Here is a 27,767-nt window from a genome sequence, read left to right on the forward strand (position 1 = left end):
AATACATGAGGAATAAGAGAATGATCAGGGAGAAGGTAGGGTCGATCAGGGCTGGCAGAGGAACTTGTGTGTGGAGTTTGAGCAGATAGGGGAAGCACTAGATGAGGTTTTTTGCTTCAGTTTTCACTAAGGAAAGGGACCTTGTTGTGAATGAGAAGCTGGGATACAGGCTTGAACAGATCATGATTGATGACATTGGTGTGCTGGAAATGTTGGCAAACATGAAGATTGATAACTCCCCAGGGCCGGGCCAGATTTATCCCAGGCTGCTCCGGGAAGTGAGAAAGGAGGTTGCTAAGCCGCTGGTGAGGATATTTGCGGATATCTGAGGATATCACTCTCCACGGGAATCGTACCGGAGAATTGGAGGGAGGCAAATGTTGTTCCTCTTTTCAAGAATGGGAACAGGGAAATCCCTGGCAATTAGACCAGTCAGTCTTACGTCTGTGGTCAGCGAGGTTTTGGAGAGAGTTCTGAGGGATAGGATTTATGACTATTTGTTAAAGCATAGTGTGATTAAAGGCAGTCAGCATGGCTTTGTGAGGGGCAGGTCCTGCCTCACTAATCTTATTGAGTTCTTTGAGGAGGTGACGAGACAGGTCGTCGAAGGTCGAGCAGTAGATGTGGTGTATGTGGATTTCAGCAAGGCATTTAATTGGGTTCCCTATGGTCGGCTCAAAGTCAGGAGGTATGGGATACAGGGAGATTTGGCTATCTGGATTCAGAATTGGTCAGCTGACAGAAGGCAGAGAGTGGTTGTAGATGGAAAGTATTCTGCCTGGAGGTCAGTGGGGGTGAGTGGGGTCCCGCAGGGCTCTGTTCTTGGGCCTCTGCTCTTTGTAGTTTTTATAAATGACTTGGATGAGGAGGTTGAGGGGTGGGTTAGTAAATTTGCAGATGACACAAAGGTTGGAGGCTTTGTCGATAGTATAGAGGGCTACTGCAGGCTGCAGCGCAATATAGACAGGATGCAGAGCCGGGCTGAGAAATGGCAGATGGAGTTCAACCTGGATAAATGCAAAGTGATGCATTTTGGAAGGTCAAACCAGAATGCTGAATATAGGATTAAAGACAAGATCCTTGGCAGTGTGGAGGAACAGAGGGATCTGGGTGTTCAAGTGCATAGATCCCTCAAAGTTGCCACCAAAGTGGATAGGAATTTTTTTGAAAGCATATGGCGTTTTGGCTTTCATTAACAGGGAGATCGGGGTTAAGAGCTGCGAGGTTTTGCTGCAGCTCTACAAGTCCCTGGTGAGACCACTCTTGGAATATTGTGTCCAGTTCTGGTCACCCTACTATAGGAAAGATACAGAGGCTTTGGAGAGGGTGTAAAGAAGGTTTACCAGGATGCTGCTTGGACTGGAGGGCTTGTCTTATGGAGAAAGGCTGAATAAACTCAGACTTTTCTCTGTGGAGAGGAGGAAGAGAGGTGACCTGACCGAGGTGTCCAAGATCTGGAGAGGCATGGATAGCTAGAGACAGAGACTTTTCCCCAGGGCAGGATTGACTGGTACAAGGGGTCATAGTTTGAAGATATTAGGAGGAAGGTACAAAGGAGACGTCAGAGGAAGGCTTTTTTAATGCAGTGTTGTGAAGACATGGAATGCATTGCCAGACGTCGGGTGGTAACACTTTGGCGGAGGAGGAGACCCAGGACCTGCATATCCTTGGTGGAGTGGGAGGGGGAGTTGAAGTGGTGGGTGGGGGTGTCCCAGAGATATTGTCTGAAACAATCTGCAACGTGGTGTCCTGTCTCCCCGATGTAGAGGAGACCACACCGAGGGCAACGGACGCAGTAGATGACATTGGTAGAGGTAAATTTCTGACGGATGTGGAAGGATCCTTCGGGGCCTTGGACAGAGGTGAGGGGAGTGGTGTGGGCGCAGGTTTTGCACTTCCTGTGGTGGCAGGGGAAGATGTCAGGAGGGGAGGGTGGGCTGGTGGGGGGGGGGGGCGTGGACCTGACGCGGGAGTCGTAGAGGGAATGGTCTCTCCGGAACGCTGATAGGGATGGGGAGGCAAATATATCTCTGGTAGTGGGGTCCGTTTGGAGGTGGTGGAAGATGATGACATTATGAATGAAGGAGGTTGATGGGGTGGAAGGTGAGGACCCAGTTTTGGGATGGGGGGGGTGTTCTGTCCTTATTGTGTTGGGAGATGGTGGGGTTCAAAGGTGGTGGTGTGTGAAGTGGAGGAGATGCACTGGATGGCATCAACCACGTGGGAAGGGAAGTTGTGATGGTGGAAGGAGGCGGTTATCTGGGACTTCAGAAAGCACTCGGGATAAATGAGGAGTTCAACAGCTTCATTTTCCCTCTGCCCGACATTATCCCAGTCCCAAGCCTCCAACTCGGCACCGCCCTCCGAACTTATCCACCACTGCCCCCTCTGACCTATCTCCTTCTCCCCCCACCTATTGCTTTACCAGCTACCTCCCCACCCAACCCCCCCTCCCAGTTATCCCTCAGCGCATCCCAACCCACAAGCCTCATTCCTGATGAAAGGCTTATGCCCAAAACATCAATTCTCCTGCTCCTCGGATGCGGCCTCATCTGCTGTGCTTTTCCAGCACCACACTCGAGACTATGATTCCTTTATGACAACGTACCAATGCGTGGCTGCTTGGTCACTGAAGGGTATGATTGTGGGAGGTCAGTCACTCCCAGGTCTGGCTGGGTAAGGACAGCAGATTGCTTTCCTTAAAAAAAAAGACTGGAGGGAGCCAGACGGATTTTGACACTAATGATGGGTGATTAAAACAGACACAGCACCTTGAGACTAACTGATTGAATGTCTGGTGGTGGGATTGTAATCCATGGTGTCAATACATCAATGCTGACCTCAGGATGACTAGCGCAGACTATAGCAGCATGTCGCCATCTCTCTGTGGGCTTGGGAAAAACAGGAATGTGAAGCACGCCCTGAACATCAGACAATGCTGGCAGTACTGACCCACAGCTGCCTGGTTGGGGTGGGATGGGGGGGTGAAGAGGGAGGGGGGGGGGGGGGGGGGGGGGGGGGAAAGAGTACCAGATAATCAGATGGCATGAAACATTGCATGACGCTTTTCCAGGGATTCTAGTTTATTCAGATACCGTAATAACGACTGGGAAAGCCATACAGCAGGCTTAAATCCCAAACTCCAGGTAAGTGTACAACCACAGATTAGAACACCAACACGTATCAGGGTGTATTGCCTCAACTCATCTTCACTTCAATCACACTGCTTCCTCAAGGCCTCTCTCTGACATTGACGATTCCCTCAAACTACAAAATCAAGAAACAGGCCAATTCACATACAACCACCTGAAAGACCTGTTCTGAAAATTGTTCGCTTCAACAAGTACGTTACTGGAGGGAGGCAGAAGAGTGAGAAAGGAATGGTCAGCCGAGGAGAAAATGGTGCTTGGACACAAACCACCCACTGCTCCCTCGACAAAGCTGCTGCCTGGCCATCCAGGATTTCCTGGTTTTAATCCAAAACCCCAATTTGTGCCTTGTAGAGGAGTCAAGTGCCTGGCGTGCCAGCCTCTGATCTGCCCTTGCAGTTGCTGTATTTGCATGGAAGGTGCTCCAGTTCAGATTCCAGTTAAGGAGAACCCCAGGGATGGTGAGAACGGGGAATGCAGTGAAATGCCACTGAAAGGCAAACGTCTTGGCACGTGTGTGGTCCAAACATTACCTCCCAGTTGTCAGCCCAAGCCTGGATACTGTCCAGGTCTTGCTGCACTTGGACACTGATTGCTGCAGTTTCGGAGGAGTCCTGAACGGTGCTGAACATTGTGCAAACATCCTCACTTCTGACCTTCTGACAGAGGGAAGGTCATTGATGAAGCAGCTGAAGATGGTAGGGGGGTTAGGACACTATCCTGAGGGAGTCCTGCCGAGATGCCCTGGGGCTGAAGTGACTGACCCTCCACAACCACTTTCCTTTCACAGTCGGATCTTCCTGGATTCTCAGTAATCCCAGCCTTCCTCAGACTCCTTGTTGCCACACTTGGTTAAGGTCTGTCACACACTTGCCTCTGTGAGCAGATGCTGGAATGAGGCAGCCAGGAGCTGACTGGTGCCAGGGAGTAGACTTTTGGGTTTGTTAATGTGGTATCACTTGACAAGATGGTCATTAGTCAGGTTGGTTTGCTTTGACCTGTGGTGCGTACAGGACATTCCTGGAGCACAAGTCTTCAGTACGATGGTTCGAATATTATCGGGACCCACAGCCTTTGCTGTACCCAGTGCCTCCAGGAGTCTCTTTGTTGTTATGATGAAGTGGACCAGGGAGCAGCAGGGACTGGTGAAGGTAACAGATTGAGTGTGTGTGTGGAAGTTCCAAACTGGACCACCCACCGTTACAGGGAAAAAGTCAACATTGGTCAGAGAAAGACAAGCCCTGGCCAGAATAGCAGAGCAGGTTGAACTGAGTGGGATCACAGACACTCGGCAGCAACAGCTCCTGACCGGTGAACCGCCAACACAAGATTCCAGAACCCACTCAACTCAGACTGTCAGAGCATAAAGGACAGGAGGAGGACAGCCACCTCCTCACAGCTCCCAGCTTGACAAAGATTCTCAACAAAGTGGTAATTGGAGCTGTGACTCTGACAGCTGCTGTGTACACACCCAAATCCTCCAATTAGACAAAGCAGAAATGACTAACTACTTACAAATCCACACTAACTCTCTGATCAGCTCATCTTTCTCCATATGCTCAACCAGACTGCCCCAGACAACACAAACAATAAACTTTCAGCACACAGCCCTGGAGTTAACCAGATTTCACCAACTCCTGACCAGATGTCATCCCAGGAGAGTTTGGTTCCGATCCACCAGCAATCATTTTAGGATATCCTACAGGAACTGACAGACTTCAGAGGTACTGAAGTATTAACATGTTCTCCCTCAGCACATGGAGGGTCAGAGTTGATCACAGCAAACCCACTATTCCCACATCATTCCTGGCCCGCTACACCATCAGGAAATGAGATTTGACACTCAGCAGAAATGACAGGTGATACAGCAGCCCTGAGAGATACACCTTGACAGGACTGTGGGGCTGGAATTATTCTCAGTGTTTGTTCACTCACGGGACATGGGCATCACTGGCTCGGACAGTGTTTATTGCTCATCCCTACATACCCTTGAGATGTGGTGGCGTGCCCTCATTAGTGCTGAGCATTAGCACATTACCCTGTGCCTTGGGGACATAGACTGCCCACAACACACCCAGGCTCTATGCTAAGCCTTGATGGCGAACACCAAACTTTAATTGAACAGCAGCTGTCCCCAGTTTGAGCAGACACGAAGCACAGTCTGAACTCTGGACACAACGTTTTACAGCATCTCTCTGGCCCAGAATCAGGTTTAGACAACACTTCAACGAATGGGCATTTCATAACCACTGCATTCTAATCACATAGTTGTTATTGGGTTTATTTCTGTAGGCAGCAAGCTCCCACAAACAGTAACACTTCAACAACCCATCAAGTCCCACCCTAGGGATAAATATCAGCCTGGACTCTGGGTGGGGAGAATTCTACTGTCCTTCTCAAAATAGCATCCCCTCCCTCCACCCGTCCCCGACACTCAGTAACAGCAGTGTGTACCATCTACAAGGTACCCTGCAGAAACTCCCCAAACATCCCCTCCCTCCATCCCCCCAACACTCAGTAACAGCAGTGTGTACCATCTACAAGGTACCCTGCAGAAACTCCCCAAACATCCCCTCCCTCCACCCCTCCCCGACGCTCAGTAACAGCAGTGTGTACCATCTACAAGGTACCCTGCAGAAACTCCCCAAACATCCCCTCCCTCCATCCCCCCGACACTCAGTAACAGCAGTGTGTACCAGCTACAAGATACCCTGCAGAAACTCCCCAAACATCCCCTCCCTCCACCCCCCGACGCTCAGTAACAGCAGTGTGTACCATCTACAAGATACCCTGCAGAAACTCCCCAAACATCCCCTCCCTCCACCCCTCCCCGACGCTCAGTAACAGCAGTGTGTACCATCTACAAGATACCCTGCAGAAACTCCCCAAACATCCCCTCCCTCCACCCCTCCCCGACGCTCAGTAACAGCAGTGTGTACCATCTACAAGATACCCTGCAGAAACTCCCCAAACATCCCCTCCCTCCACCCCTCCCCGACACTCAGTAACAGCAGTGTGTACCATCTACACGATACCCTGCAGAAACTCACCAAAGACCCTCAGACAGCACCTTCCAAACCCATGGCCACTTCCATCCAGAAGGACAAGGGGCAGCAGATCCATGGGAACACCATCCCCTGCAAGTTCCCCTCCAAGCCCCCCCCCATCCCGACTTGGAAATTTATCGGCCGTTCCTTCAGTGTGGCTGGGTCCCAATCCTGGAATTCCCTCCCTAAGGGACATTGTGGGTCTACCCACAGCACATGGACTGCAGCGATTCAAGAAGGCAGCTCACCCCCACCTTCGCAAGGGCGGGGGGGGGCAACTAGGGACAGGGGCAGGAAATGCAGCTCACCCCCACCTTCTCAAGGGGGGGGGCAACTAGGGACAGGGGCAGTAAATGCAGCTCTCACCCCCACCTTCTCAAGGGTAATTACACAGTTGAATGTAGCCTTGATGTCAAGGGCTGTGAGTCTCCCCTCCCTTCTGGAATTCAGCTCTTTAGTCCATGTTTGACCCAAGGCTGAATGAGATCAGGAGCTAAGTGACCCTGGCAGAATTGAGCAGGTGCTGCTTGATGGCACAGTTGATAACCCCTTCCATCACTTTCCTATGGTCGGGAGCAGACTGATGGGGCAGTAACTGGCTGGGCTGGATTGATGTATAGGATGTATCTGGGCAATTTTCCACCTTGGCTAGGGGAGCAGCAATTCGGGAGTACAAGTCTTCAGTACTATTGCTGGAATGTTGTCAGGGCCCATAGCCTTTGCAGTATCCAGTGCTTCCAACCAGGAGACTGATATCTGTAATGCCCAGGAGCACTGTGAAAGCTTCAGCCTTACCTTTGGCCCTGATGTACTGGGCTTTGCCAACATTGAGGATGGGGATATTTGTGGAACTACACCCTCCACTGATTGCATTCTCCACCACCATTCTCCTCCATTCACGACTGGGTGTGGCAGGGCTACAGAACGAAGATCTGAGCTGTTGATTGAGGGATCGCTTAGCTCTGTTAGCATCATGGTAGCCCACAAACCCACCAACACACTAAAACTACAGCTAGTGAACTTGACAGACCCTACACAGACAACAAGCAAAACTAATGTCATTTACAAAATACTGTGCAAGAATTATAACACTACATTGGACAAACAGGCAGAAAACTAGCCACCAGGACACATGAACACCAACTAGCTACAAAGTGAAATGACCCTCTCACTAGTATGCTTACATACAGATAAGGACACCACTTCAACTGGGACAACATATGTGAAGGAAACGGCATCGGGAGCAACGGATACAATAAATGACATCAGTGGATGTGCAGGTGAGCACATCCTTCACCTGCACATCCACTAATATCATTTATTGTATCCGTTGCTCCCGATGTGGTCTCCTCTACATTGAGAGACTGGACACCTCCTAGCAGAGCGCTTTAGGGAACATCTCCGGGACACCCGCACCAATCAACCACACCACCCCGTGGCCCAACATTTCAACTCCCCCTCCCACTCTGCCGAGGACATGGAGGTCCTGGGCCTCCTTCACCGCCGCTCCCTCACCACCAGACGCCTGGAGGAAGAACGCCTCATCTTCCGCCTCGGAACACTTCAACCCAGGGCATCAATGTGGACTTCAACAGCTTCCTCATTTCCCCTCTTCCCCACCTTACCCCAGTTCCAACCTTCCAGTCCCCATGACCTGTCCTACCTGCCTATCTCACTTCCCACCTATCCACTCTACCCTCCTCTCTGACTGATCACCTCCATTCCCACCTCCTGTATTCTTGGCTACCTTCTCCCCAGCCCCAGCCCTTCCCATTTATCACTCCACCCTGGAGGCTGCCTGCCTTTATTCCTGACGGGCTTTTGCCTGAAACGTTGATTTTCCTGCTCCTTGGAGGCTGCCTGACCTGCTGTGCTTTTCCAGCACCACTCTCATCTCGACACAGGAAATGACATCACTAACCCTGGGAAACAACTAGAAAGTGGGCCATACCACCAGTGCTTCACCCAGAGGCTCACTGATGATGTTACCTAGTAGGGTGACAAAACTTCTGGAAGTGAACCTTCCAGCACAGCGAGAAAACCTACATCCAGAACCTCAACCTGAGCTACAAATCTTCTCAAAGCTCTGTCTATCACTTGCTGCCTATGCCGTTTGCCATGCAGGTAGTCTTGGTTTGGTGGCTTCACAGGTGGTATCCCTGGTGCTGCTCCTGGCATGCCCTCCTCTACTCACCATTGAACCAGGGTTGATCCTCTGGCTTGATGGCAATGATTGAGTGGGGAAATGGCAGGCCATGAGGTTACAGATTGTGGAGTACGCTGTAGCCTTAAAACTGGTCTTGAAGCATTTAGACTAAAATGTAATGCATTAGAACTGCATTAGAACATAGACAGGCAGGAAGGTTCAGAAAAAAAGGGAGGATCTTAAGGAAAGATGATGATAATAGGGACATCTGGGCTCACCAAGTGATAACAGGATGCTGTAAGACAATGAAGAACATTTGCCTTAGTGTTGGTGAATCTGAGAGATCAGGACACCGAGTGTTAACATTCACAGCCCTTCCCTTGTGAAATTAATGACAGTGTTTGATTCTGACCCTGAAACGAAACTTGGTACTATCTAAAGCTTTGTAATTAACTGCCAATTATAATGGATTCTTATTGCCCCCTGCAAGCAGGGCAGACATAGAAAATCTTTGCTGACTTGAGTTCAAAAGGACATTAGAGAGCGAGCGAGAGACAGACCATTTTAGTGCTGAGGCTGCTGAAGCCAGTAGAAAATTAACTCTTAGTGCCTTTCTGCTATGGACTGAATTTAATTGCATTTTGGGACTTTATGATTTTGAGTATCCATTACTGGTTATGAAATGCAAACTCTGAAAGGTTATATTGATAAAGCTTTAACTGCCTTGCTGTGTTTTTTTTTTTACAGACCATGACTGCCCCATTCAATTGTAGCTAGTCAGATCTTAAGTCTTACTTGAATTTGCTTCACAAAACTTGAAAAGGCGGTATGTTTAATTCAAGACTAATTAATTATTTTAAATACAACCTTGCGGTAACATTTCAGCCTCAGGTACAGAATGATTCTGTGCTTAAGATAAAAAGCATGAACCTGCTCCCAGCTTAAAATGATTCTAAACCTAACATTGAAGAGATTCTGACACAATCTGTCAGGAAGCCATTTTATGGTCAAAAGTTTGCCCTCCTGCTAAGAAGCCATTTTGTAAAACAGTTGCATCAGACATGAGCGCTGTGTAAGGTTACCTTATGGACTCTCCAATGAGCTCCGACTGGTATCTCTTTATGAAAAGAGTTTCTCTGACCTGCAGGCACCTAACTCAGCTGGGTATGTTTTTCCCAGCTGATGGATAGCTCAAGGCCTGTAGGAGTGATCAGTCAAGCGCACACAGACCTATCAATTAACTTTTCTTCCTTATAAATTATTGTCTTTCACTGTTATCTGCCTAATTAAGAACGTTAGGTTTTTGTAAACGTTTGTATAAAGGAAGCCACTTTGTAGCAGTACATGGGAGTAGTCTGCTGGGGCACGTGAAGGGCTGGTACCCTACTCTCCTAGGTTACTTGAACAGAGTTTGCTGAGCTTATAGCCATCAGTGTTATGTTGTAACAGTGACACAATTGATGAACAAAAGGGGATGACTAAAATTAAACTAAACAGTCTCTAAGAGGTTTTTATTTCACATTTCCAAAGAGTACAATCTCCGGGACGAACCAAGAGAGAGGCTTTACAGGTCTGAGTCCACAAGGAATTCCCTGAGCCATCCCAAATCTCCACTTTAACAATGCTGATGGCCCATAATGTCTCATGGATGCCCAGTCTGGAGTTGCAGGACCTGTTTGAAGCCTGTCCCTTTCACACTGTAATAAGTACCACACAACACGATGGAGGTTATCCTCAAATGTGAAGGCAGGATTTTAACTCCACAAGGACTGGGTGGTGGTCACTCATACCGATAGAGTCATGGACAGACAGATCTGCAGCTGGGGGAAATCGGTAATGATGACGTCAGGTATGGTTTCCTGCTTGCCGGTTCCCTCCCCACCTGCTGCAGACCCAGTCTAGCAGCTATGTCCTTCTGGACCCGACCAGCTCGATCAGTAGTACTGCTGCTGAGTCACTCTTGGTGGTGGACAGCGAAATCCCCCCCCCCCCCCCACCCTGAGTACATTCTGTGCCCTCACTATCCTCAGTGCTTCTAAGTGTTGTTCAATATGGAGTACCACAGATTCATCCGCTGAGGGAGGACGGTGCATGGTAATCAGCAGGGAGGCTCCGCAGAGTCAATGCTGGGGACTCCCAGGGCAACTCTCTCCCAACTGTATCCCACTGCACCACCCCGTCTGCTGGGTCTGTCCTGCCAATGGGACAGGACATATCCAGGGATGGCGATGGTGGGCACTGGGACATTGTCTGTAAGATATGACTGCTCGAGTAGGACTCAAATCTGGCTGTTGCTTGACCAGTTTGAGATAACTCTCCCAACTTTGGCACTAGCCCCCAGACATTAGTGGGGAGGACTCTGCAGGATCAGCAGAACTGGGGCCCAGGTCAGTGCTGGATGGTCTGACTGGCTTCATTTCTTTGTGGAGACTTTGTAACCATTGGTACAACTGAATGGTTTGCTAGGCTACTTCAGGAAGGCAGATGAGAGTCAACCACATTGCTACAGGTCTGGAGTTGCATGTAGGGCAGATCCATGTCAAGTTGGCAGATTTCCTAACCTACTCTTAAATGTACTGATAGCTTTGTCCAATGACTCCATCCCATCTACTTGCTGAAAACAACTCGCCCTATCCTTCCGATCACCCAGGTGCACCCTCCATCCCTTTCATCGGGCACGGTTCTATTCGGAATACCTGAAAGTGATCCATGTGAACCACATACGTTGTGCAGCTTGAGACAAGTAGCACCAAGTGCTCTCACCCATGGGGTTTGCCAGTTCCCAGGACATTGACAGCCCCATTGTAATGGAAGGGATCAGGTGGTTTGTCAGCTGGAAGGCCAATCGAACCAATGACTGAGCTTCATCAGCCTGCAGCAGGGGCAGGCAAACTGATGACATCGGCTCACTCAGCAAGAAGCAGCAACCCCTCTTTCCCACTGAATTACTTCTCAAAACCACAGAGGGAAGAGAACGGGAACAAGGAGTGATTATCCAAAAGAAATGCAACCTCTTTCTACTTACTGCGTCTCCGTGTCCGGGGCTCGCTTCATTCTTTTTGCAACCGGTGGTGTGTCTAGATCAACAGACTCTTGCTTTTGTCCATTGACTGCAGTTAAACAGACATCTGGATCGTGCTCACTTCCCAGAACGTCCAACTTCCCTTTTGTGACAGGAGGCCTACCATCCAGGGTGGTCTCAACCTCCAGGGTCGAAGATTTTGGCTCATAACACGGGGAAGCTTCTGCACTGCCCTTGTCATGTGCAGGCACATTGTTTGTTATGGTTTGCTCAGCCACCCAGGGGCTGGTTTTGGGGCTCAGTTTGACAATGGCCACTTCCAGTTTCTGCCCACTGGAGTCAGCGCGTTTCCTCTTTGGATGCTGTTGGGTTTGGCCTCCGAGGTCAGGCTCTGCTGCTTCCCAATCAGCAGGCAGGGGACTTGCCTCCGAGCTCCCGCTTCCTTCCTCAGCTGGGCACGCAGGGCTGCCTTGTGCATCAGACTGGCTCCCCGTCTCAGTGACAGCAGATGCCAACCCTTCCTCCACAGCCAGGGCAGTCCCGTTCTCGCTGCTGGAGCCAACCCCTTCTTCCACCGCCCCGTCCCCCAGAGTGACGGCAAGTGTAGCAGCTCCACCCCCAACACTCGAGCCCACTCCATCCTCCACAGGGACACCATCACCACTGACGTCCTCTTGCGTGGTGCTCCCACTCTCGGCACTGCACTCAGACTTGCCAGTCAGGCATGTGGAGCTGAGCTCACTCTTGGAGCTAGCCTCGGCCTCCACAGGCTCCAACCCCACCCCTTCATCCACACGGGGTCCTTCTGCAGACTCTGCATCCTCTTCACTATCCTCGTCTTCCGAAGACTGGGCAGATTCAACCGAGCCATGGTCCTCCTCCTCTCCCTCCTCAGCATCACTGCCTTCTGCTTTCTCATCTGAAACACAATTGAATGGTCTAAGTAGTCTCCTAAGGAAAGGCAGGGACCAATTTCAACTACCTGACCCAGTCAGAGAAATCTACAACAGGCCATCAGGAAGCTGGAGTGATTATATCCAATACTCGGGTGGGTGGTGGGGTTGGAGGGGGGGAAGGCGGGTGAGGAGCCTCTCTCTCTCGGTTACATTTACCAAAGATTTAAGCTTTAATAATTTATTGTCAAGTGTGCATTTAATGTTAGTGACAGGAGTTGCCTTCTCATTATGAGGCTGGTTCCCACAGTCAGGGGGTGCCACATCAGGGAACATGTTTGCAGGAGCAGAGAGGTAGGGAACAGATTGAGAGAGAGACAGAGGAAAGTCTCTCTTCCCCCTCTCCCAACACACACACGACCCTTGTTGACGTCAGTCATCTTTCACTGGGATATTGACTGAATCCAACCTCGGAGTCACAAGCAAGTTGGGACCAGGTGGAGCTCTGCAGTTGCTTTACTGATGGTAGACGGGAATGAGATAGGGAGATGAAGGTGGAGGGTGATGGTGAGGACTGAGGGGAGGGTGGAGCAGTCAGATCAGAAAGACAATGGACAGGTCAAGAGGGCGGTGCCAAGTTAGAGGGTTGGACCTGGGATAAGCTTTTGGGGGGGGGGGGGGGCACGTTTGGTTGATGGGTCCCAAGGCAAAAGATGAGGAGTTCATCCTCCGGGCATCGGGTGGCTAGACTCTGGAGGTAGAGGAGGCTGAGGACTTGTATGCTTTTGGCAGAGTGGGAGGGGGAACTGAAATGGGCAGAACACAGATATGGGCAAGGAGGGAAATACACCTCTGGTAGTGGGGTCCATTTGTTGGTGGCAGAAATAGTTGAGGATGATGCAGAACTCTTCAGAGAACATTCCTGGGACACGTCCAATAACCAACGACATCTCCCTGAGGTTGAACATTTCAACTCCCCCTCCCACTCTGCCAAGGCCATGCAGGCTCTGGGCCCTCTCCATCGCCACTCACTTACCACCCAACACCTGGAGGGAAAAAAAACCTCATTCTCTGCCTTGGGACCCTCCAACCACACGGGATCAATGGGAATGTCACCAGTTTCCTCACTTTCCCCCTCCCCCCACCTTATCCCAGATCCAACCTTCCAACTCAGCACCGTCCCACATGAACTGCCCTACCTGCCCATCTTCCTTCCCACCAATCCGCTCCACCCAATCTCCAACCTATCACCATCAGCCTCCACCTTCACCTGCCAATCACATTCCCAGCAACCTTGCCCCACCTATTTATCTCTCAGCCCCCTTGTCCCCTACCCAACATTCCTGAAGAGGAGCTTATGCTCAAAATGTCAACTCTCCTGCTCCTCGGATGCTGCCTTTTCCAGCCCTACAATTTTTAACACTAGCCATATAACGATGGTGGTTAGAAGGGTACATTCCAGAGACAGCTCACTCACCTGGCCTGGCAAAGCCGGTCCACCATCTACAAGATCGTGCTTATGCTCCATCAGTCAACATTCTTCCTCAACAGCTTGCTCAGCACGGCTGCTGAGACTGAGCAGACAAAGGGACCCATGTGTTGGGAAAGGACCAAGTGAATGAGTAATAATCTGGCAGGTAGTGGATCACATGAACCTGCCCACTTTGTCAAGAAGAGTAATAAATGCAGATCGAGTCAGAGGTTTACAGCATGGAAACAGGCCCTTCAGCCCAACTTGCCCATGCTGGCCTGTTTTTCACATCCTTAAACAGAGACTTCAGAGGGATCTGAGAGTCTGGGCAATAAGTTAGCATGCAAAGGAAAAGGTCAGCCTTTACTGTGAGAAGAATCAAGTCTCAAAGAAAGGAACTCTTGCCACCACTGTACAGGACATTGGAGAGGTCACGTGCAGAGTACTGGTCTCTCCATTAAGGAGGGAGCAGGTTCTGAAAAGGCTCACTCAGCTGACCCCCTAAGGTGAAGGGTTCTGTGAAGGGACAGGTTGAGCAGTTTGGACCAGTGTCCCCTGGAGTGGAGAAGGATGAGATGTGACCTTATTAAAATTCAGAAGATCCAAAGGGGAATACAGTAAGTGGGGTGAGTTTAAAATTAAAAGGCTTCCCATTTGAGATGGAGATCAGGAACAGTTTGCGTCAAAACAACAACAACTCTTTGGAGAGTTGCCTTCCAGTGAGCCATGACAGGTCAATCACTGCCTGGAATGGATTGGGGCGGCTGGGGGCTGGGGTGGTGGTGATGCTGCGAGGGAGAGAGGGTCCTCTCCCCTGGTTTCTGGTTTAAGGTGTAAGGCACCTCTAAAGCACGGTCTATTGGAACACTGATACCTTCATGTGGTTCCTCCTCAGTTGCTACGACCTCCTCGATCTTTGACAGTTCTTCCTCAATATCAGGATCTGATGACAGGTCCTCCTCCTCCTCCTCTTCATCTTCCTCCTCCTCCTGATCATCATCTGAGCCACCACCATCGTGATCTTCCTCTGGTTCTTGCCCTTGTGTCTCGCTCACCTTTTGGACCATGTCCCGTCCCTCCTCGGCTCCCTCTGTGTTTGTTTCAGAGGTGGAGGTGACCGCTGACTGCAACAGTTTCTTCTTCTTTCTCTTCTCCTCTTCCTCCATTTCGCTGATGTCCTGCAGCTCAGCGTATTTCTTCACCACCTCATCCAGGCGCCCGAGAGCCACTGTCCGGTTCGACCGCAGCCGTCTCTCCAAGGTGGGGTCCACCACGGCTGGGTCTTTCCCTGGGAAACAGAAACACTTGTTACATTGTGGTGCTGGGCAGCAGGCAGAGTTACACTGACACAAGATCCCAACACAACCACAGCATCTTCACCCGATTCACAACAAACACCAGGTGCTCAGCAGAGCCTCGGACCCTCCCCCACAGAGTGGGAGCAACTTCACAAAAGGAAGCTTCCGGGAGAAAGCAGCTGCCCGACAAAGAAGGGGATGAGCAGGGTGGACCGAAGAGCCATTTGGGGAATAACAGCCCATTCAGTTGAAGCAGGACTCATCAAGGTAGATGCCAAGAGGAGTTGCAATGAAAAGATATTTTGTCTAAGTTTTCAATCTTGCAACAATCAGGCCATTTACAAAAATCAGCATTGTGAAGGGAAATGCTTTATAGTCCACACGATAAGAGCACTGACTGATGGTAACATGGTGAATGCACTCGAGCCCACCTGTTAACCAACATTAGGCCTATGGCCTTGACACGGTGCAAATGCTGAAAGTGAGTGGGGAAGAGGGAAGGGATTTCTCATTAGTGAGGGCTGGATAGAGAACAGAATCACTTTTTAAATACACCAGGCCACCCATCTAAGTCAGACATGGGGAGAATCTGTTTCCTTTTATAGTTGGGTGCTTCTTGAAGACTGCCTTCAAAAGGCAGAGGTAGATGGACCCTTGTTAAGCAAAGGGGGGTGGTAGGTCATCAGTGTAGACAGGACTATCGGGGGGTGGGTTTGAAATTAGGGAAGCCATGAATTGATTAAATGGCGGAGAGGGCTTGAAGACTGACTCCTGCTCCCAATCCGTATCGACGTAGAACAGAACTTTCATCAATAACAGAGTGAAAGGGGCTGGGGAGAGAGACAGGAAGGTGAAGTTAAAACCACAACCTGATCAGACAAAATCTCACTCAGTGACAGAGGAAGCTGGAGGAGATGAATTACCTATTCCTGCTCCTCTTCGTCCTAATACTTCCCTGCAGTTCAGGAACACCCCCCCCCTCTGCCCTGTGCCACCTCCCAGAGGGCAATGATTCATTGTGGGGAGACATAATGCGTTATGTCCCAGCTACAGAGACAAACACACAAAGCTGGAGAAACTCAACAGCTCTAGCAGCATCTGGGGAGAGAGACAGAGAGAGGCAGAGTTAGTGCTTCAAGTCCGACAGGACGCCTCTCCAGAGCTCTTGGAATTTCACTCCATTATTCCTCACTGACAAACGGGCTGTGGAGCCAGGACTGAGGTTGGGCAGCAGTAGGTCAGAGCAGGGAGCAATTGTTGCTTTACTTGGCACCAATTCTCTCCGCGCCCCCCCCCCCGCAGACTGGCAATGCTCTGCAGGACCACGAGAGATTGCAGGATCAGACACCTCCCTCCACACACCCACCTGGTTTATAATCGTCGGTGAGGTGGCTGCCAAAGTTGTACACCAGGTCAAGGTGGCGTCGCTCCTGTAGACGATTGCCCACCTCTCGGAACACGTCCTGTGCCATGCTTTGGATCTGCCTCTGCCTGAGGCAGAGTGAGTGCTTGATGCTGACTTTCTGAATGATGTTACGGATATCCTGGTAATCGGGGAAGTGATCCTCCTTGTTGATGAACCTCTCGATCTTGCGGTTGATCTCGGGGTACCGGGTGCCAGTGAAAGCAATGCGCTGCTCGATGACCCGGCCCGTCAGGCTCGAGCAGTTCTTCAGCTCGCACAGCTTCTCAAAGATCTTCACCATCTTCTTCTTCAGCCGGTGCTCCTGGATGTATGAGGAGTCCTCGTCCTCGAGCTCCTTCAGGTCCAGTTCCTTCTCCTGCAGGCGCTTGATCTCATCAGCGTAGACCTTCAGGAGGTTCTCCAAGTAGCGGATCTGACGCCGGGATCCACTACCTGTCCGTTTCTTCGTGACTGGGTCAGACTGAGACACAGACATTGAGGCTGGATCTGCTGACTGGTCGTTACTCTGAGCTGGACACATGCCTGGCTCTTTACCATCCTGGGCTGACAGACTGCCTGGTTCAGCCTCGGCCTTCTTGGAGTTCTCCCTGCTGGCCAAGGCCTGTTTGGTTTTTTGAGAGTTGGCTTTCAGAGCCGTACAGAGCTCATTGATGTAAACAAACACTTTGCTTTTCTTGCCCTGAACCCGGGTGAGACAACGGCCCAGCACGTTACGGAACTCTGTGGAGGCCAGATAGTCTGGAAAGGCCTTGCTGTACTTTCTCTGGAGGAAATTGATCACTTCTGGGTTCTCTTCTGTTAAAGTCCCACAGAACTCCACAAACTGCAGGGAGTGGGAGGTGGGGGAACAGAGAGGAGAAACATTAAGTCAACAATCGTTGATTCACTTGCACAGACAAGGCACTTCAGGTCAAACACACACAGACCAAGGAGTTTTAACCGGTTTACATAGTTCCTGGGCGCTCTGGGAGGCGATTACTTCCCCACTGCATCTTTGTCGAACCTGCCCTGAGCTCTTGTGTGAAACCACTGTACCCTCAGCCCACAGTCCCAGATGGTGGAACACCAGCAGGTCTTGGACAGAGCAAAGAGCCAGACTGTGCAGAACCAGTCTTTACAGCACACAGCACTGCATTACAGATCTGACGAGAAGATCCCTTCACACCAGCCAAGCCCCAGGTGGTGCTTGTTTCAAAGTTCTGGTGATGAGGCATTCTGCCAAATGACACTGGCATCCTGCCCAGAGAGCCATCCGACAAGATCAACCATTTCCTTTCCCAACAGGAATTCAAGGACATCACATACAGACCAAACAGTACCCAGTGGGAATGCACCAACAAATCTGTACTGACATCGTTCCTTTTCACTTTAGACTCTTGAGAAGAGTATTTCCTTGCTACATTCCCATGGGAATCTTGGATTAAAACTCTATTTAAGGCTGCAGCTCACTACCACCTTCTCAATGGCGACCAGGGATGAGCAATAATGTACTCCCAGGTACATTCCCAATAGCAGCAACATGACGAATTGGAACCCACTTGCCAATCACTGACAGCCCATCTTTCATGCAGGATAACTGGTTATTGCCGAGACCTGTCTGGATAGCACAAAATAGAAAAGGAGATATCATGTTGCAGTTTTGTAACACCCAAGCTCTGTGCTGCGAGGTGGATAATGAAATACAAGCAGAACACAGCCCTCCACCATTGGGGGGGGGGGGGGGGGGGGGGTCCACAAACAATTGGGACAAGTCAGCTGAAACCTCTCACGTTTATCACACCCAAAGACATATATCACTACCAATCTCCTCACTGCTGGTCATACAGCCCACTTACATGCTGCCATGAGCAAATATGGCTCTGTCGGAGGGGCAGTACTCAGACAATGGTGTACCGTCAGATCAGCAGGATAGGAGATGTTAAGTCCAAGCCCAGTCTCTCTGCAACAGAAAATATCCCTCACCAACAGTGATGATCACTTGGTTAGTAACTGTCACACTCAGCAGGAAGTTACCTGCGTGTGCACACAAACTGGCCACTGCGTTTAATTCACTGGTTATGAAGCACTTTGGGATGAACTGAAATCTCTCCCTGGAAAGCAAGACAAATCCCTACCAAGTTACACTGTACAATTCCAGAATACTGACACTTAGGAACTGTAATGAGTGATTTATGAAAAGGACTGGGCTCTGAACATTAAGGATAAACAGTCTCTGTCCTGAGCACTTGGGTCAATGCCTGAAGTCCCCGATAATAACTTGTACTGAAACATCCCAAGGTGCTGCACTGAAACATTTATAAGAACAGCAAGACAAATGGCTGAAACCTTGCAGAATGCCGCAGAGCTAAGAAGGGGCAGAAGACATTGAATTATCAATGTTACTATAATTATTAAGGGTCTTTGAAACTCTGAGTCCTAGTCTATATTTAAGGCTGAGACAGTTAGACAAGATTAGATTACATACCCTACAGTGTGGAAACAGGCCCTTCAACCCAACAAGTCCACACCGACCCGCCAAAGAGCAACCCACCCAGACCCATTCCACTACATTTACCCCTTGACTAATGCACCCAACACTATGGGCAATTTAGCATGGCCAAAATTTGCCTGGCCTGCACATCTTTGGGATTGTGGGAGGAAACCCATGCAGACACAGGGAGAATGTGTAAACTCCACACAGACAGTTGCCTGAGGCGGGAATTGAACCCAGGTCCCTGGCACTGAGGCAGCATTGCTAACCACTGAGGCACCGCGCCACCCACACAGAATCCCTGCAACATTGAAATAGCCCCTTCAGCCCTACAAATCCACACTGACTCTCTGAAGAGTATCCCACCCAAACCCATTCCGCATTACTCTCTACATTTAGCCCTAACATACACATCCCAGAACGCGATGGGCAATTTAGAATGGCTAATTCACCTGACCTGCACGTCTTTGAACTATGGGAGGAAACCTGGGTTAGATACTTCATTAGTTCGGGAAATCAAGACTTATGGGGAGGGTGGGAATGTTGATGCGGAGCATGTCTGATCAGATGTGATCCTGATGAACCGCACAGCAGGATCAGCCGAAACCAGTTCCTTTTCCTTATGGTCTAACATTGGCAATCAGCACTGGCTTCACTGTGAAAATGAAGTTCCTTGGAACATCAAACAGGGTAGCTTCTAACTAGTGAAGAGGCATCCAGGTCTGTGCGCATGCTGGTTACAAACAGCAAGTACAGAAACTAGACTTCTGCTTTCCCAGAGCAGTGATCCAGGTATTTAGAAAGTAAGCAAATCACTCATGAAATCTTTAAGATATTCAAGGTTTTAACATTTCAGGTCCAAGGACCCCCCCACCCCACTGTGAACTGAAGGAATGTCACTGAACATGGAACATTAACCCATGTTTTCTCTGCAGAGATGCTGCGACTCCATGGTTTCTAATTGCCAGGATCTGCAGTTCTTTCGGTTTCAACAGTGAAATTTGAAATGATGGCAGCGTGAGAGGGTTAGAGCATAGATCAACCACAGTCTCAGCGAGGAATGGAAAAGCCTTCAGTTGATAAACAGATAGATTAAAAAAAGGAGGCTGGGAGAACACAGCCAGTCAGGCAGCGTCACAAGGTGGAGAAATCAATGTTTTGGGTATAACCCTTGTTCAGAGCTCCTGATGCTGCCAGGCCTGAGGACCAGTTCCACCACAGGACACACCAGATGGCCTCCTTCTTTAGAGACCGCAAATTCCCTTCCCACATGGTTAAAGATGCCCTCCAACGCATCTCGCCCACATCCCACACCTCTGCCCTCAGACCCCACCCCTCCAACCGTAACAAGGACAGAACGTCCTGGTGCTCACCTTCCACCCTTCGCATAAACCAAATCATCCACCGACGTTTCCACCACCTCCAAACAGACCCCACCACCAGGGATATATTTCCCTCCCAACCCCTTTCCGCCTTCCGCAAAGACCATTCCCTCTGTGACTACCTGATCAGGTCCACGCCCCCCTACAACCCACCCTCTCATGCCACTGCAGGAACTGTAAATCCTGCACCCACACCTCCTCCCTCACCTCTATCCAAGGCCCTAAAGAAGCCTTCCACATCCATCAAAGTTTTACCTGCACATCCACTAATATCATTTATTGTATCCGTTGCTCCCGATGCGGTCTCCTCTACATTGGGGAGACGGGGCGCCTCCTAGCAGAGCACTTTAGGGAACATCTCCGAGACACCCGCACCAATCAACCACACCACCCCGTGGCCCAACATTTCAACTCCCCCTCCCACTCTGCCAAGGACATGGAGGTCCTGGGCCTCCTTCACTGCCACTCCCTCACCACCAGACGCCTGGAGGAAGAACGCCTCATCTTCCACCTCGGAACACTTCAACCCCAGGGCATCAATGTGGACTTCAACAGTTTCCTCATTTCCCCTTCCCCCACCTCACCCTAGTCCCAAACTTCCAGCTCAGCACAGTCCCCATGACTTGTCCGGACTTGTCCTACCTGCCTATCTCCTTTTCCACCTATTCACTCCACCCCCCCCTCACCTATCGCACTCTATGCTACGTTCTCCCCACCCCCACCCTCCACTAGCTTATCTCTCCACCCTTCAGGCTCACTGCCTTTATTCCTGAAGGGCTTTTGCCCACCCAATCTCCAACCTATCACCATCAGCCTCCACCTTCACCTGCCAATCACATTCCCAGCAACCTTGCCCCACCTATTTATCTCTCAGCCCCCTTGTCCCCTACCCAACATTCCTGAAGAGGAGCTTATGCTCAAAATGTCAACTCTCCTGCTCCTCGGATGCTGCCTTTTCCAGCCCTACAATTTTTAACACTAGCCATATAACGATGGTGGTTAGAAGGGTACATTCCAGAGACAGCTCACTCACCTGGCCTGGCAAAGCCGGTCCACCAAAACGTTGATTTCAAAGCTCCTCGGATGCTGCCTGACCTGCTGTGCTCTTCCAGCACCACAAATCCAGGGTCTGTTTGTCTGTCTACTCTGGATTGCAGCATCTGGGGTCTGTCTCTTAAGGGTTTGGAAGGCTGCCTCCTGTGTTCCTACGCCTCCATCCTCACCTTCTCCAGCTGTACTACCCTCTCCAAAGGGACCTGGTGCCTGGCAATTCCAGCCTGTTCAGATCTCTGGTTTTAAATGCAGAGCTTTCTGTCCCTCTGGGGATTGCACTGTGTCTTAACCTCATTCCTTCTTCAAGAGCCGCCTGAAAACCTTATCAGGTTTTTAAACCATCTGTTCGAATGCCTCCTGACTATTATGTGATTTTTTGCTCAGGTTTATCAACACCTGGGAATGTTTTCATACATCAAACGGCACTGTTAGTGTTGTGGACATCAACCCCCTCACAGCCTAGTCCTGTTCTCCTTGGAGTCATGGTCAACCAGGGTCGAAGGTGACCTTAAAAACAGGCCAGAAAATCCAACAAAAGCAAAGCAGAAAAGAAACCATTCAGTGAACAACCTGTATGTCACCGAATGGATATTATTCACTGCCTTGAATCGAGTACCACAGTGGAAGCAGCATGCAAGACAATTGCCTGATGATAGAGTCATAGAGATGTACAGCACAGAAACAGACCCTTCAGTCCAACCCGTCCATACTATCCCAGATTTCCCAACCCAATCTACTTCCACCTGCCAGCACCCGGCCCATATCCCTCCAAACCCTTCCTATTCATATACCCATCCAGATGCCTCTTAAATGTTGTAATTGTACCGGCCTCCACCACATCCTCTGGCAGTTCATTCCATACACGTATCACCCTCTGTGTGAAAAAGTTGCCCCTTAGGTCTCTTTTATAACTTTCCCCTCTCACCCTAAACCTATGCCCTCTAGTTCTGGACTCCCCGACCCCCGGGAAAAGACTTTGTCTATTTATCCTATCCTTGCCCCTCACAATGTTGTAAACCTCTATAAGGTCACCTCTCAGCCTCCGACGCTCCAAGGAAAACAGCCCCAGCCTGTTCAGCCTCTCCCTGTAGCTCAGATCCTCCAACCCGGCAACATCCTTGTAAATCTTTTCAGAACCCTTTCAAGTTTCACAACATCTTTCCGATAGGAAGGAGACCAGAACTGCATGCAATATTCCAACAGTGACCTAACCAATGTCCTGTACAGCCGCAACATGACCTCCCAACTCCTGTTCTCAATACTCTGACCAATAAAGGAAAGCATACCAAACGCCTTCTTCACTATCCTATCTACCTGCGACTCCACTTTCAAGGAGCTATGAACCTGCACTCCAAGGTCTCTATGTTCAGCAACACTCCCTTGGACCTTACCATTAAGGTGTATAAGTCCTGTAAAGATTTGCTTTCCCAAAATGCAGCACCTCACATTTATCTGAATTAATGACCAGAGTTTCTTGAGCAGCATTTTAGACAGCTCAAACACACCTCCTTGATAAACTGCCCTTCGGAAGAGATGGAGAACGGTCACATTTTGCTTCTGCGTGGGGTATGCAAGGTGATGGAGGGGCAGAGGATGAGCTGTGCGCAGTGAAATCTTGCAAAGCCCGAGAGTTCCCGGGGATTCAGCTAATAACGTTTTAAAGAGTCAGAGATATACAGCAGAGAAATATTGTTTGAAAAGAGAGAGAAACATCAAAAACAATGTGTATCATGTGATGCCATAAAACAGATTCAACAACCAGACCTCTCCTCAGTAAGACCATAAGACACAGGAGCTCAGCTTAGGCCATTCAGCCCACCCAGTCTGCTCCACCATTCAATCATAGTGGATAGGTTTCTCAACCCCATTCTCCAGCCTTTTCCCTGTAACCCTTGGTACTGAAGAACCTATCCAACTTGGTCTTAAATACACTCAATGTCCTGACCTCCCACAGCCTTCTATGGCAGTGAATTGCATCGAATCCCCACTCTCTGGCTGAAGAAGTTTCCTATTATCTGCATTCTAAAAGATCTTCCCTTCAGTCTCAGGCTGTGCCCTTGGGTCCTAATCTCCTTGGAATGGAAACACCTCCCTGACATCTACTCTGTCCAGGTCCATTCAGTTATTCTGTATGTTTCAATTAGATACCCCACACCTCATCCTTCTCAACTCCATCAAGTATAAACCAAGAGTCCTCAAACATTCCTCAGATGTTAAGCTTTTCATTCCTGGGATTATTCTCGCGAACCACCTCTGAGCACGATCCAGGGCCAGGACACCCTTCCTGAGATATGGGGCCCAAAACTACACACAACACTCCAAACGTGGTCTGACCAGAGGCTTATAGAGCCTCTGAAATACACCTCTGCTTCTCCACGCAAGTCCTCGCAAAATAAACGCCATTGTACTTGCCTTCCTAAATACTGACGCAGCCTTCAATGCTAGCCTTAAGAGAATCCTGGATGAGGACTCGCAAATCTTTGTACTTCAGATTTCTGAAGTTTTTCCCCATTTAGAAAACAGTCCATGCCTCTATTCTTCCTACCAAAGTACATGACCTCACACTTTCCCATGCTGTATTCTATCTGCCACTTCTTTGCCCACTCACCTATCCTTCTGCAGCCTCCCCCCTGCCTGCTCAACACTACCTGTCCCTCAACCCATCTATGTACTGTCTGCAAGCTTAGCCAGAATGCTCAGTTCCTTCATCCAGATCATTAAATGTATTAAGCAACCCTCAGCCTTGCAGAACACCGCTGGTCTCCAACAAGTATCTGAGCCGAGAGATAATACTGCCCAGAACACAGAGTTTGGAAGTGACAGGCTACTTGTTGACTCAAAACTTCAGACCCTGGCCTCAAACCCCGACCCCGAGGTGAGATTGCTACCACAACTCAATGCACTGATACAATAGAGAGGGGATTCAAAGAATTCCACACAACCAAAGCCTGAGAAAAACAGTTTTTTTTGTGAAGTTAAATAAAAGAACAGTGGTGACAGCCTAATGGCCCTGATTGCAACAACAAGGGAACACGTTTGCACTTTGGGTACCTGATCAATGCTGAGCGTCCAGATAAGATGCAGGGCAAGACACCCGCCAATCTGTCCAATCAACAAGGCTTAGCCCCAGGATCATTTGTCGCATATCCATGTCTCAGTCAGGCTGGGTACCTTTCTGAGGAGCCCATAGTGGACAATCTTGTGGTGTGGATCTGTACCCACTAGAGAAAAGAGATTCAGCGAATCAGTCTGGGGCTGGATTGAAACCCAGCAGATCACAGAGCTGAAAGGACATTATTAATCCAGTTTCTCAGGGTTTTGTTTCCATTGTGCAAAGCCAGTCACAGGCCTCAACAACAACACGTTTTTCATGACACACAGCCACTAAATATGGACCATTTGACCAACAGTTCACTCAGCTTCAAATTTCCCAAAGTGAGCCAGCCTCCTGCACAATCTGTGGGGGAGCTGTTCTCATAGAGAGGTGTGTAAAACCTGACAAAAATATTATTTCAGGATCATCAGCTAAGTAGTGATCGGGCTACAGAAAGAATAAACACTGCTGGACAAACACCCATATTGTACACCTCCTGCTGCAAAAGTACATGCCGGAAATTGCAAACCCACGGCCAGTTTCCATGTTGTATTCGGGCTTCACAAAACAAAGTACACTTGTTCAATCACTGCCAGCCGATCCCAGTGAAACAACGACTGTACCATAGCTCAATCGTGAGCATGTAGAAAAGGTAACCATCCTGGAATGGGCAATTTAAACACACAGAACTCCTCCATCCCCTAGAGCACACTCAAGGCTAAGGCAACCACCGAGAGCACTTGCATCAGTAACAAAACGCTGCAGACCTAGTACAACAGCTCCTGAAAGACAGAGGTGTCAATGTTTCACAGGAACACCCTTCACCAGAAACAAGAAGCTCTGCTCAAGGTTCTATCCCTGCTGGAAACATCAGTGAATGGGGCACCAGCAACTAGGGATCATATTCACTGTACCTCAGCTTTTTGCAGATTTTGATAACAATAAAAACTATATACACATTTTAAAAATAGCCCCTCACAAAACTCTTAACTCAATAAAAGCAACATTTAACCCCACCAATAACGTCAGGAAACAACATTGAGGGACTCAATGTTCAAATTGAATGCATCACAGACCAGTGTCAGAGGCTGCAAATTTCCACCCTGCACATCGATTAAATGTCAAGTCCCAACTGAAGGAATATCAGACCACTTGCTCCAATTATGCCATTGAAAGTTGGCAGCAGGTTGAATCCTTGTTGAGGTTACACACACCCTCTGAGTGAGGTTTAAAACAGTTTCGCTATGAGAGCTGCTCAAGGAACAGGCATGTTGGACAGCATATCCAACATTTAGCCCCCTCAACATCAAATGTGGAAAACCTATACTTGGTCACCCATCTCGCTGTTTTCTGTGGAACCCTGTACGATTCGACTGGTCACCAAACCACATTAGTTTGCAACAAACAGAGGTTGTGAAAGGAACAGTTAACATGCACCAGCTATCCAATGAGGAACTCATTTTGCTGCCACAAACTAACTGGAAGGCCCTCCAGGTTTTCCCCTTCCTGCTTTTCATCTCTAACCCAATGTCCACTTGGAGCACAAGTCCCGACACAAAATCCAAAACGCCAGACATTTGCACTGGGAATAAACATAAATGGGACTTACGCGCTGAGGTCCTCCCCCTTGGCTAAAACACCCCCACAAGCCACTAATATATTAATAAGTTAACAAGGGTTAAGTAAAAGCTACTGACAAAAACATGGAGCAAAGGAGTAAAATGGCAAAGAAAAGAGATTAACAAAGGGAAAGGAAGGGAATGGTGGGGAAGTGGGTGGGGGGGGATCTGACTGCAGGGGGATCGGGGTGGAGGAGTGTTATCTGACCACGGGTGGGGGGGGGGGGGGGGGGGGAGAGATCCGATTCAGTGGGGGGGGGGGGGGGGGGGGAAGAGAGGGGGAGATCTGAAGGGGGATCCGATTCGGGGGGGGGGATCTGAAGGGGGGGATGGAGGGGGATCAGATTCGGGGGTTTGGGGGGTGGGGGGGAGAGAACGGAGGGGGAACCGATTGGGGGAGGGAGAATGGAAGGGGGGGGGGATGGAAAGGGATCCGATTGGGGGGGGGGGGGAGAGAATGGGGGGGGCGGGGGGATGGAGGGGGGGGAATGGAGTGGGGGGGGGGGGGGGAGGGATGGAGGGGGCTGTGCTCCCCACCCCCCCTCCCTTCTCTCTCTGACACTGACCTCAGTGAACAGCCTCTGGTTCTCGAAGCGGACCAGCCCGCGCTCCCTGTCCCGCTCCAGCTCGGAGCTCAGCCCCAGGCCCAGGCCCAGCCCCAGCCCCAGGTCGAGAGCGGCCTCGGTGCCCGGGGCCCGCGGAGGAGGAGACGCCTCCACCGGCTGCAGCCGGACCCGGCGGGAGCGCCTGTCGCGGCCGCCTCCACCTCCACCTCCCGCCTCGGGGTCGTCGGCGGGGCCCGGGGCCTGGGCCTGGGGCTGGGGCCGGGCCTGGGCCTCGACTCCTTCCTCATCCGACAGCAGGTTAACCACCGCCGTGTCGGGCGGCAGCGCCATGAGAAAGTAATGGGGACACGGACACGGACAGAGACCGGGGACGGGGGGGGGGGGTCCCCTTCCCTCTCAGCGGCTCCGGCTCCAGCAGCAGCAGCGACGCCGCCGCCTCCCGCCCGAGGCCGCCATCACGAAACAAAAAAAAACCTCCCTCAGCCGCAGGACAACCGTCCGCCCGCAACAACGCCGCCTCCTATTGGTCCACACCTCACACACGCACCCACCCCGCAGTACCGCCCCACACCATTGGCCGGGGCGACGGGCACGCCTTCCCACCGGAGACACCCTCGTCCTATTGGTCCATGGCCGATCCCGCCCCCCCAAGCCGCAACTACCCGCGTACCATTGGTCAGCGCCGCCCTCACGTCCGCGCTCCCTATTTGCCCCCTGACCCGCCGGCCCCACGCGTCCCTGCACCCCATTGGTACCCATCTGAATCCCGCCCCCTTTCCCAAAGGTGCCTCACCCCACTGGTTGCCTGGCCTGCCCCGCCCCTCGCTTTCCCATATCCCATTGGTACAGAGCTGGATCCCGCCTCCTTTCCTGACGCTCCCGCACCCCATTGGTCCGCAGCCCAGCCCCGACCCTCACACTCCCGTAGACAGCTAAATCCCGCCCCCGAACGCTCCCGCACCCCATTGGGCCGCAGCCCAGCCCCGCCCCTCGCTTTCCCATTTCCCATTGGTACACAGCTAAATCCCGCCCTCCCCAAACGCTACCGCACCCCATTGGTCTGCAGCCCGGCCCCGCCCCTCAGGTCCCCGTACCCCATTGGTTCCCTGCAGTGGAGGGTTGTTCAAACAC

The 27,767-nt window shown here is 50.5% G+C and overlaps 1 protein-coding gene across 2 annotated transcripts in view; it reads right to left on the bottom strand.

The window, feature by feature from the left end:
* Nucleotides 1-27,116, bottom strand: part of daxx (death-domain associated protein) — a 42,611-nt gene extending 15,495 nt beyond the window's left edge. The window contains exons 1-4 of one of the 2 annotated variants that reach the window (XM_072549940.1): nt 26,637-27,116; nt 16,393-17,275; nt 14,603-15,016; nt 11,368-12,283 (exon numbers count right to left, since the gene is read on the bottom strand). In XM_072549940.1, the coding sequence (XP_072406041.1) occupies nt 11,368-12,283; nt 14,603-15,016; nt 16,393-17,275; nt 26,637-26,966 (2,543 nt within the window). In that variant the 5' untranslated portion in view covers nt 26,967-27,116. The remainder of the gene's footprint in view (nt 1-11,367; nt 12,284-14,602; nt 15,017-16,392; nt 17,276-26,636) is intronic. The other variant, XM_072549941.1, reaches the window with a different exon arrangement.
* Between the last annotated feature and the right edge of the window lie 651 nt (nt 27,117-27,767).

This window comes from Chiloscyllium punctatum, chromosome 30 (assembly GCF_047496795.1).
Source record: "Chiloscyllium punctatum isolate Juve2018m chromosome 30, sChiPun1.3, whole genome shotgun sequence".
NCBI lineage: Eukaryota > Metazoa > Chordata > Chondrichthyes > Orectolobiformes > Hemiscylliidae > Chiloscyllium > Chiloscyllium punctatum.